This window comes from Pseudorasbora parva, chromosome 3, assembly GCF_024679245.1.
Source record: "Pseudorasbora parva isolate DD20220531a chromosome 3, ASM2467924v1, whole genome shotgun sequence".
Classification (NCBI taxonomy): domain Eukaryota; kingdom Metazoa; phylum Chordata; class Actinopteri; order Cypriniformes; family Gobionidae; genus Pseudorasbora; species Pseudorasbora parva.
In genome coordinates, this window is record NC_090174.1 from 64670998 (window position 1) to 64683200 (window position 12203).

Here is a 12203-nt window from a genome sequence, read left to right on the forward strand (position 1 = left end):
GGAATACTGTCTGAGTTCAGCTGGAGAAGAGTTAGTCTAGAGATAAATCTAACCCTTCTGGGAATACTGTCTGAGTTCAGCTGGAGAAGAGTTAGTCTAGAGATAAATCTAACCCTTCTGGGAATACTGTCTGAGTTCAGCTGGAGAAGAGTTAGTCTAGAGATAAATCTAACCCTTCTGGGAATACTGAGTTCAGCTGGAGAAGAGTTAGTCTAGAGATAAATCTAACCCTTCTGGGAATACTGAGTTCAGCTGGAGAAGAGTTAGTCTAGAGATAAATCTAACCCTTCTGGGAATACTGTCTGAGTTCAGCTGGAGAAGAGTTAGTCTAGAGATAAATCTAACACTTCTGGGAATACTGAGTTCAGCTGGAGAAGAGTTAGTCTAGAGAGAAATCTAACCCTTCTGGGAATACTGAGTTCAGCTGGAGAAGTGTTAGTCTAGAGATAAATCTAACCCTTCTGGGAATACTGAGTTCAGCTGGAGAAGAGTTAGTCTAGAGATAAATCTAACCCTTCTGGGAATACTGTCTGAGTTCAGCTGGAGAAGAGTTAGTCTAGTGATAAATCTAAACCTTCTGGGAATACTGTCTGAGTTCAGCTGGAGAAGAGTTAGTCTAGAGATAAATCTAACCCTTCTGGGAATACTGTATGAGTTCAGCTGGAGAAGAGTTAGTCTAGGGATAAATCTAACCCTTCTGGGAATACTGAGTTCAGCTGTAGAAGAGTTAGTCTAGAGATAAATCTAACCCTTCTGGGAATACTGTCTCAGTTCAGCTGGAGAAGAGATAATCTAGTGATAAATCTAAACCTTCTGGGAATACTGTCTGAGTTCAGTTGGAGAAGAGTTAGTCTAGAGATAAATCTAACCCTTCTGGGAATACTGTATGAGTTCAGCTGGAGAAGAGTTAGTCTAGGGATAAATCTAACCCTTCTGGGAATACTGAGTTCAGCTGTAGAAGAGTTAGTCTAGAGATAAATCTAACCCTTCTGGGAATACTGTCTCAGTTCAGCTGGAGAAGAGATAGTCTAGTGATAAATCTAAACCTTCTGGGAATACTGTCTGAGTTCAGCTGGAGAAGAGTTAGTCTAGAGATAAATCTAACCCTTCTGGGAATACTGTATGAGTTCAGCTGGAGAAGAGTTAGTCTAGGGATAAATCTAACCCTTCTGGGAATACTGAGTTCAGCTGTAGAAGAGTTAGTCTAGAGATAAATCTAACCCTTCTGGGAATACTGTCTCAGTTCAGCTGGAGAAGAGATAATCTAGTGATAAATCTAAACCTTCTGGGAATACTGTCTGAGTTCAGTTGGAGAAGAGTTAGTCTAGAGATAAATCTAACCCTTCTGGGAATACTGTATGAGTTCAGCTGGAGAAGTGTTAGTCTAGGGATAAATCTAACCCTTCTGGGAATACTGAGTTCAGCTGTAGAAGAGTTAGTCTAGAGATAAATCTAACCCTTCTGGGAATACTGTCTCAGTTCAGCTGGAGAAGAGATAGTCTAGAGATAAATCTAACCCTTCTGGGAATACTGAGTTCAGCTGGAGAAGAGTTAGTCTAGAGATAAATCTAACCCTTCTGGGAATACTGTCTGAGTTCAGTTGGAGAAGAGTTAGTCTAGAGATAAATCTAACCCTTCTGGGAATACTATCTGAGTTCAGCTGAAAAAGAGTTAGTCTAGAGATAAATCTAACCCTTCTGGGAATACTGTCTGAGTTCAGCTGGAGAAGAGTTAGTCTAGAGATAAATCTAACCCTTCTGGGAATACTGTCTGAGTTCAGCTGGAGAAGAGTTAGTCTAGAGATAAATCTAACCCTTCTGGGAATACTGTCTGAGTTCAGCTGGAGAAGAGTTAGTCTAGAGATAAATCTAACCCTTCTGGGAATACTGTCTGAGTTCAGCTGGAGAAGAGTTAGTCTAGAGACAAATCTAACCCTTCTGGGAATACTGTCTGAGTTCAGCTGGAGAAGAGTTAGTCTAGAGATAAATCTAACCCTTCTGGGAATACTGTCTGAGTTCAGCTGGAGAAGAGTTAGTCTAGAGATAAATCTAACCCTTCTGGGAATACTGAGTTCAGCTGGAGAAGAGTTAGTCTAGAGATAAATCTAACCCTTCTGGGAATACTGAGTTCAGCTGGAGAAGAGTTAGTCTAGAGATAAATCTAACCCTTCTGGGAATACTGAGTTCAGCTGGAGAAGTCTTAGTCTAGAGATAAACCTAACCCTTCTGGGAATACTGAGTTCAGCTGGAGAAGAGTTAGTCTAGAGATAAATCTAACCCTTCTGGGAATACTGAGTTCAGCTGGAGAAGTGTTAGTCTAGAGATAAACCTAACCCTTCTGGGAATACTGTCTGAGTTCAGCTGGAGAAGAGTTAGTCTAGAGATAAACCTAACCCTTCTGGGAATACTGTCTGAGTTCAGCTGGAGAAGAGTTAGTCTAGAGATAAACCTAACCCTTCTGGGAATACTCTCTGAGTTCAGCTGGAGAAGAGTTAGTCTAGAGATAAATCTAACCCTTCTGGGAATACTGAGTTCAGCTGGAGAAGAGTTAGTCTAGAGATAAATCTAACCCTTCTGGGAATACTGTCTGAGTTCAGCTGGAGAAGAGTTAGTCTAGTGATAAATCTAAACCTTCTGGGAATACTGTCTGAGTTCAGCTGGAGAAGAGTTAGTCTAGAGATAAATCTAACCCTTCTGGGAATACTGTCTGAGTTCAGCTGGAGAAGAGATAGTCTAGTGATAAATCTAAACCTTCTGGGAATACTGTCTGAGTTCAGCTGGAGAAGAGTTAGTCTAGAGATAAATCTAACCCTTCTGGGAATACTATCTGAGTTCAGCTGAAAAAGAGTTAGTCTAGAGATAAATCTAACCCTTCTGGGAATACTGTCTGAGTTCAGCTGGAGAAGAGTTAGTCTAGAGATAAATCTAACCCTTCTGGGAATACTGAGTTCAGCTGGAGAAGTGTTAGTCTAGAGATAAACCTAACCCTTCTGGGAATACTGTCTGAGTTCAGCTGGAGAAGAGTTAGTCTAGAGATAAATCTAACCCTTCTGGGAATACTGAGTTCAGCTGGAGAAGAGTTAGTCTAGAGATAAATCTAACCCTTCTGGGAATACTGTCTGAGTTCAGCTGGAGAAGAGTTAGTCTAGTGATAAATCTAAACCTTCTGGGAATACTGTCTGAGTTCAGCTGGAGAAGAGTTAGTCTAGAGATAAATCTAACCCTTCTGGGAATACTGAGTTCAGCTGGAGAAGAGTTAGTCTAGAGATAAATCTAAACCTTCTGGGAATACTGTCTGAGTTCAGCAGGAGAAGAGTTAGTCTAGAGATAAATCTAACCCTTCTGGGAATACTGAGTTCAGCTGGAGAAGTGTTAGTCTAGAGATAAACCTAACCCTTCTGGGAATACTGTCTGAGTTCAGCTGGAGAAGAGTTAGTCTAGAGATAAATCTAACCCTTCTGGGAATACTGAGTTCAGTTGGAGAAGTGTTAGTCTAGAGATAAATCTAACCCTTCTGGGAATACTGTCTCAGTTCAGCTGGAGAAGAGATAGTCTAGTGATAAATCTAAACCTTCTGGGAATACTGTCTGAGTTCAGCTGGAGAAGAGTTAGTCTAGAGATAAATCTAACCCTTCTGGGAATACTGTCTGAGTTCAGTTGGAGAAGAGTTAGTCTAGAGATAAATCTAACCCTTCTGGGAATACTATCTGAGTTCAGCTGAAAAAGAGTTAGTCTAGAGATAAATCTAACCCTTCTGGGAATACTGTCTGAGTTCAGCTGGAGAAGAGTTAGTCTAGAGATAAATCTAACCCTTCTGGGAATACTGTCTGAGTTCAGCTGGAGAAGAGTTAGTCTAGAGATAAATCTAACCCTTCTGGGAATACTGTCTGAGTTCAGCTGGAGAAGAGTTAGTCTAGAGATAAATCTAACCCTTCTGGGAATACTGTCTGAGTTCAGCTGGAGAAGAGTTAGTCTAGAGATAAATCTAACCCTTCTGGGAATACTGAGTTCAGCTGGAGAAGAGTTAGTCTAGAGATAAATCTAACCCTTCTGGGAATACTGTCTGAGTTCAGCTGGAGAAGAGTTAGTCTAGAGATAAATCTAACCCTTCTGGGAATACTGAGTTCAGCTGGAGAAGAGTTAGTCTAGAGATAAATCTAAACCTTCTGGGAATACTGTCTGAGTTCAGCAGGAGAAGAGTTAGTCTAGAGATAAATCTAACCCTTCTGGGAATACTGAGTTCAGCTGGAGAAGTGTTAGTCTAGAGATAAACCTAACCCTTCTGGGAATACTGTCTGAGTTCAGCTGGAGAAGAGTTAGTCTAGAGATAAATCTAACCCTTCTGGGAATACTGTCTGAGTTCAGCTGGAGAAGAGTTAGTCTAGAGACAAATCTAACCCTTCTGGGAATACTGAGTTCAGCTGGAGAAGAGTTAGTCTAGAGATAAATCTAACCCTTCTGGGAATACTGTCTGAGTTCAGCTGGAGAAGAGTTAGTCTAGAGATAAATCTAACCCTTCTGGGAATACTGAGTTCAGCTGGAGAAGAGTTAGTCTAGAGATAAATCTAACCCTTCTTTGAATACTGTCTGAGTTCAGCTGGAGAAGAGTTAGTCTAGAGATAAATCTAACCCTTCTGGGAATGCTGTCTGAGTTCAGCTGGAAAAGTGTTAGTCTAGAGATAAATCTAACCCTTCTGGGAATACTGTCTGAGTTCAGCTGGAGAAGAGTTAGTCTAGAGATAAATCTTACCCTTCTGGGAATACTGTCTGAGTTCAGCTGTAGAAGAGTTAGTCTAGAGATAAATCTAACCCTTCTGGGAATACTGTCTGAGTTCAGCTGGAGAAGAGTTAGTCTAGAGATAAATCTAACCCTTCTGGGAATACTGTCTGAGTTCAGCTGGAAAAGTGTTAGTCTAGAGATAAATCTAACCCTTCTGGGAATACTGTCTGAGTTCAGCTGGAGAAGAGTTAGTCTAGAGATAAATCTTACCCTTCTGGGAATACTGTCTGAGTTCAGCTGGAGAAGAGTTAGTCTAGAGACAAATCTAACCCTTCTGGGAATACTGAGTTCAGCTGGAGAAGAGTTAGTCTAGAGATAAATCTAACCCTTCTGGGAATACTGAGTTCAGCTGGAGAAGAGTTAGTCTAGAGATAAATCTAACCCTTCTGGGAATACTGTCTGAGTTCAGCTGGAAAAGTGTTAGTCTAGAGATAAATCTAACCCTTCTGGGAATACTGTCTGAGTTCAGCTGGAGAAGAGTTAGTCTAGAGATAAATCTTACCCTTCTGGGAATACTGTCTGAGTTCAGCTGGAGAATAGTTAGCCTAGAGATAAATCTAACCCTTCTGGGAATACTGTCTGAGTTCAGCTGGAAAAGTGTTAGTCTAGAGATAAATCTAACCCTTCTGGGAATACTGTCTGAGTTCAGCTGGAGAAGAGTTAGTCTAGAGATAAATCTAACCCTTCTGGGAATACTGTCTGAGTTCAGCTGGAGAAGAGTTAGTCTAGAGATAAATCTAACCCTTCTGGGAATACTGTCTGAGTTCAGCTGGAGAAGAGTTAGTCTAGAGATAAATCTAACCCTTCTGGGAATACTGTCTGAGTTCAGCTGGAGAAGAGTTAGTCTAGAGATAAATCTAACCCTTCTGGGAATACTGTCTGAGTTCAGCTGGAGAAGAGTTAGTCTAGTGATAAATCTAACCCTTCTGGGAATACTGTCTGAGTTCAGCTGGAGAAGTGTTAATCTAGTGATAAATCTAACCCTTTAACCCAACACGATTCAGTCGGACCGACGCATGGAGGAGCTGCTCTCTAGCCCTTCATCTACTCTCAAATATACAACCTGTCTCAAAATAAAGGAACAGAAAAATATTTGTATGTCAGTGTAAAGGCGGATATAGTTGATATGTTTGAGTTAGGTAGTTAAATAGATAATAGTCTGCCATTTGTCCCATCAGAGACTGCAGGAGGATCGAGTGGCGCTCACTCAGAGGAAAGAGACCTTCAGGAAGATGTTAAACAAACTCAACGAGGAGAACGAGTCTCTGAAGAACCAGCTACAGGAGAACGAGACGCATGTGGAGGTAAGAATGAGAGTTAGAGATCCATGTCAGAATGAGCTTCAGTTTCAGCTGAGAGTCTCTGAAGGCTTCAGTGTGTCAGGGGATCCTATGAGGTCTAACAGGAGATGTGTCCAGGCATAAACACAGAGGATCTTGACCTTCTCCCATAATGCCCATGCTTTAATAGCAAGAGTTTGGTGTGACCAGGTTAGGGTTAGCACAGCGCTAACACATGCATGTAAACGGGAACGCTTTCTGTGATTGGGTTAGGGTTAGCACAGCGCTAACACATGCATGTAAACAGGAACGCTTTCTGTGATTGGGTTAGGGTTAGCACAGCGCTAACACATGCATGTAAACAGGAACGCTTTCTGTGATTGGGTTAGGGTTAGCACAGCGTTAACACATGCATGTAAACGGGAATGTCTTTCTGTGATTGGGTTAAGGTTAGCACAGCGCTAACACATGCATGTAAACGGGAACGCTTTCTGTGATTGGGTTAGGGTTAGCACAGCGCTAACACATGCATGTAAACAGGAACGCTTTCTGTGATTGGGTTAGGGTTAGCATAGCGTTAGGGTTAGCACAGCGCTAACACATGCATGTAAACGGGAACGCTTTCTGTGATTGGGTTAGGGTTAGCACAGCGCTAACACATGCATGTAAACGGGAACGCTTTCTGTGATTGGGTTAGGGTTAGCACAGCGCTAACACATGCATGTAAACGGGAACGCTTTCTGTGATTGGGTTAGGGTTAGCACAGCGCTAACACATGCATGTAAACGGGAACGCTTTCTGTGATTGGGTTAGGGTTAGCACAGCGCTAACACATGCATGTAAACGGGAACGCTTTCTGTGATTGGGTTAGGGTTAGCACAGCGCTAACACATGCATGTAAACGGGAACGCTTTCTGTGATTGGGTTAGGGTTAGCAGAGCGCTAACACATGCATGTAAACGGGAATGTCTTTCTGTGATTGGGTTAAGGTTAGCACAGCGCTAACACATGCATGTAAACGGGAACGCTTTCTGTGATTGGGTTAGGGTTAGCACAGCGCTAACACATGCATGTAAATGGGAACGCTTTCTGTGATTGGGTTAGGGTTAGCACAGCGCTAACACATGCATGTAAACAGGAACGCTTTCTGTGATTGGCTTAGGGTTAGCATAGCGTTAGGGTTAGCACAGCGCTAACACATGCATGTAAACGGGAACGCTTTCTGTGATTGGGTTAGGGTTAGCACAGCGCTAACACATGCATGTAAATGGGAACGCTTTCTGTGATTGGGTTAGGGTTAGCACAGCGCTAACACATGCATGTAAATGGGAACGCTTTCTGTGATTGGGTTAGGGTTAGCACAGCGCTAACACATGCATGTAAACGGGAACGCTTTCTGTGATTGGGTTAGGGTTAGCACAGCGCTAACACATGCATGTAAACGGGAACGCTTTCTGTGATTGGGTTAGGGTTAGCACAGCGCTAACACATGCATGTAAACAGGAACGCTTTCTGTGATTGGGTTAGGGTTAGCACAGCGTTAACACTTGCATGTAAATGGGAACGCTTTCTGTGATTGGGTTAGGGTTAGCACAGCGCTAACACATGCATGTAAACGGGAACGCTTTCTGTGATTGGGTTAGGGTTAGCACAGCGCTAACACATGCATGTAAACGGGAACGCTTTCTGTGATTGGGTTAGGGTTAGCACAGCGCTAACACATGCATGTAAACGGGAACGCTTTCTGTGATTGGGTTAGGGTTAGCATAGCGCTAACACATGCATGTAAACGGGAACGCTTTCTGTGATTGGGTTAGGGTTAGCATAGCGCTAACACATGCATGTAAACGGGAACGCTTTCTGTGATTGGGTTAGGGTTAGCACAGTGCTAACACATGCATGTAAACGGGAACGCTTTCTGTGATTGGGTTAGGGTTAGCACAGCGCTAACACATGCATGTAAATGGGAACGCTTTCTGTGATTGGGTTAGGGTTAGCACAGCGCTAACACATGCATGTAAACGGGAACGCTTTCTGTGATTGGGTTAGGGTTAGCACAGCGCTAACACATGCATGTAAACGGGAACGCTTTCTGTGATTGGGTTAGGGTTAGCACAGTGCTAACACATGCATGTAAACGGGAACGCTTTCTGTGATTGGGTTAGGGTTAGCACAGCGCTAACACATGCATGTAAACGGGAACGCTTTCTGTGATTGGGTTAGGGTTAGCACAGTGCTAACACATGCATGTAAACGGGAACGCTTTCTGTGATTGGGTTAGGGTTAGCACAGCGCTAACACATGCATGTAAACGGGAACGCTTTCTGTGATTGGGTTAGGGTTAGCACAGCGCTAACACATGCATGTAAACGGGAACGCTTTCTGTGATTGGGTTAGGGTTAGCACAGCGCTAACACATGCATGTAAACGGGAACCCTTTCTGTGATTGGGTTAGGGTTAGCACAGCGCTAACACATGCATGTAAACGGGAATGCCTTTCTGTGATTGGGTTAGGGTTAGCACAGCGCTAACACATGCATGTAAACGGGAACGTTTTCTGTGATTGGGTTAGGGTTAGCACAGCGCTAACACATGCATGTAAACGGGAATGCCTTTCTGTGATTGGGTTAGGGTTAGCACAGTGCTAACACATGCATGTAAACGGGAACGCTTTCTGTGATTGGGTTAGGGTTAGCACAGCGCTAACACATGCATGTAAACGGGAACCCTTTCTGTGATTGGGTTAGGGTTAGCACAGCGCTAACACATGCATGTAAACGGGAATGCCTTTCTGTGATTGGGTTAGGGTTAGCACAGCGCTAACACATGCATGTAAATGGGAACGCTTTCTGTGATTGGGTTAGGGTTAGCACAGCGCTAACACATGCATGTAAACGGGAACCCTTTCTGTGATTGGGTTAGGGTTAGCACAGCGCTAACACATGCATGTAAACGGGAACGCTTTCTGTGATTGGGTTAGGGTTAGCACAGCGCTAACACATGCATGTAAACGGGAACGCTTTCTGTGATTGGGTTAGGGTTAGCACAGCGCTAACACATGCATGTAAACGGGAACGCTTTCTGTGATTGGGTTAGGGTTAGCACAGCGCTAACACATGCATGTAAACGGGAACGCTTTCTGTGATTGGGTTAGGGTTAGCACAGCGCTAACACATGCATGTAAACGGGAACGCTTTCTGTGATTGGGTCAGGGTTAGCACAGCGCTAACACATGCATGTAAACGGGAACGCTTTCTGTGATTGGGTTAGGGCTAGCACAGCGCTAACACATGCATGTAAATGGGAACGCTTTCTGTGATTAGATGCTCTAATGTGACTGTTCACTTTCCAGCTGACCAACATGGAGAGGAAATGGCAACATCTTGAGCAGAACAACTTTGTGATGAAAGAATGTATCCTTTTGTCATGTGTGGCTTTCTATGAGACAGGTGATGTGTAACGGTCTAATAATCCCTAACTCTATCATTCAGTCATCGCCTCCAAAGCTGTCGAGAGCGATTACCGGCCCGTGGTGAAGAACGTCAACAAACAACTGCAGGAGTACAATAAGATCCTGGTGGATACCCTTCAGGGGTCGCGAAACTGACTTCCTGTCTGCTCAGACTGCAGATTCACTTCCTGTAGAGATGACCCCTGCGTTCAGCTTTCTGAAGAGCACTGTGTGGGATTAATGTGATTGTTTATTCTACAGTAAACAACTGCTTTTTGTTAAAGAGTAAATGACTCCTCTCATTGTTCATCATCACTGCACCAACTATAACTGTGTGTGTGTGTGTGTGTGTGTGTGTGTGTGTGTGTGTGTGTGTGTGTGTGTGTGGGTGTGTGTGTCTGTCTGTCTGTCTGTCTGTCTGTCTGTCTGTGTGTGTGTGTTTGTTTGTGTGTGTGTGTGTGTGAGTGTGTGTATGTGTGTGTGTGTGTGTCTGTCTGTGTGTGTGTGCCGTGTCCGGATCAGATGGTGTGTGTGTGTGTGTGTGTGTGTGTGTGTGTGTGTGTGTGTGTGTGTGTGTGTGTGTGTGTGTGTGTGTGTGTGTGTGTGTGTGTGTGTGGGTGTGTGTGTCTGTCTGTCTGTCTGTCTGTCTGTCTGTCTGTGTGTGTGTGTTTGTTTGTGTGTGTGTGTGTGTGAGTGTGTGTATGTGTGTGTGTGTGTGTCTGTCTGTGTGTGTGTGCCGTGTCCGGATCAGATGGTGTGTGTGTGTGTGTGTGTGTGTGTGTGTGTGTGTGTGTGTGTGTGTGTGTGTGTGTGTGTGTGTGTGTGTGCCGTGTCCGGATCAGATGGTGTGTGTGTGTGTGTGTGTGTGTGTGTGCCGTGTCCGGATCGGATGGTGGACCTGCTCCTGGACATGACCAGCTCATCCTGGAGTGTCTGCTGAGTCCGTGTCAATTGGTGTCTCCTCTGAATTTGACTCATCGACACATCATCCTCAATAAACCCGCCCCCGGTGTGATGACTCCGGTCCTTCAAATATTCATATTCTTTTTATCGACACGCCATCCTCAATAAACTCGGTGCTGCACACTAGATGGTGAAGTACACTAGGTAGTGTACACTAGATAGTGAAGTACACTAGGTAGTGATCACTAGGTGAAGAACACTAGATAGTGCACACTAGGTGAAGTACACTAGGTAGTGCACATTGACTTGAAAATGTTGCAGTATATATATATATATATATATATATATATATATATATATATATATATATATATATATATATATATATATATATATATATATATATATAATATATTTCCATAATGTAATGATAAAAATTAAACTTTCATATATTTTAGATTCATTGCACACCAACTGAAATACTTCAGGTCTTTTATTGTTTTAATACTGATGATTTTGGCACACAGCTCATGAAAACACAAAATTCATATCTCAAAAAAATAGCATATTTCATCCGACCAATAAAAGAAACGTGTTTTTAATACAAAAAAAAAAGGTCAACCTTCAAATAATGATGTTGAGTTCTGCACTCAACACTTGGTGGGGAATCCTTTAGCAGAAATGACGCTTCAGTGCGGCGTGGCATGGAGGCGATCAGCCTGTGGCACTGCTGAGGTGTTCTGGAGGCCCAGGATGCTTCGAGAGCGGCCTTAAGCTCATCCAGAGCGTTGGGTCTTGTAATGCATTTTGATTTTTTGTATGCAGTAATGTTGTCCAATGACGTTTTGTTGAATGTTGTGTTTTCTTTGACTAGTGTAAGGCAATAGATTTGAGAAAGTTACTACACTGGTTCAAACGAGGCTTCTGTACTGTATATGTTCGGCTTTTAATGGCGAGAGTTTTGCTTTTCTAATCAGGCTCTCAAATCATATAAATATTTGGACTTTTTAGATTTTAGTTACAGCATATCGGCAAATATATTGGTTATCGCTTTCAAAGATAAAGAATTATTGGTATCAGCCAAAAAATGAATATCCGTGTGTGGTGAGGTGGTGTTGGTGATTAGTTGACAAATACCAACTCCTTAATGGTGATGATATAAGCTGACTACGCCAAAGGGGAAATAACTACCCAATGGAAATAAGACACACAGGTTCATTACCGTGGAGGGCAAAGAGATGTGGATATCGATACAAAAAATATGTTGTGGTTTTTTTTTGGTGTATAGTAATTTGTGTTTTTGTTCGTTTATTAGGTTTAGTTGATCGCTGCTCCTCCTGTGTTTGTTTTTGTCTTATTTTCCTCAGTTAGCCGGTCCCTGTATGTGCACGTCGTATGCCTCCAGCGCAGTGTGAACTGATGGTTGTGATGAATTGGACTGGCTCCATTCGAGGGCCTTTTTTTCCTTGTGTCTTTGTTTGTTTTGTCTTTGTTTGTAAACTATTTCCCAGCCTCATGCTGCCAGCCAACCTTCATACCCTTGTTACCATAATGATGCTTTGAGCAGGGCCGCGTTATCCTAATGGGCAACATGGGCTGCAGCCCAGGACCCCGGACACCAGGGGGCCCCCGAGACAATTCTCTTTTGCATTATATATATTTTTTAGATCATGGTAATTATGTGTATGTTGAGCATCGTTGTCACACACCTGAATCGAGTCACAACGGACACCCACATCACCTCAACATGTCGAACGAAAATGTAAGAAAATATGACAGTGGCAGGGGCG

At 43.1% G+C, this 12203-nt stretch overlaps 1 protein-coding gene across 3 annotated transcripts in view; it reads left to right on the forward strand.

The window, feature by feature from the left end:
* Nucleotides 1–9794, forward strand: part of ift74 (intraflagellar transport 74) — a 72525-nt gene extending 62731 nt beyond the window's left edge. For all 3 annotated transcript variants that reach the window (XM_067439809.1, XM_067439810.1, XM_067439811.1), the window contains 3 exons: nt 5958–6083; nt 9412–9472; nt 9551–9794. In XM_067439809.1, coding sequence (XP_067295910.1) covers nt 5958–6083; nt 9412–9472; nt 9551–9666 — 303 coding nt within the window. In that variant the 3' untranslated portion in view covers nt 9667–9794. The remainder of the gene's footprint in view (nt 1–5957; nt 6084–9411; nt 9473–9550) is intronic.
* The last annotated feature ends 2409 nt before the right edge of the window (nt 9795–12203 follow it).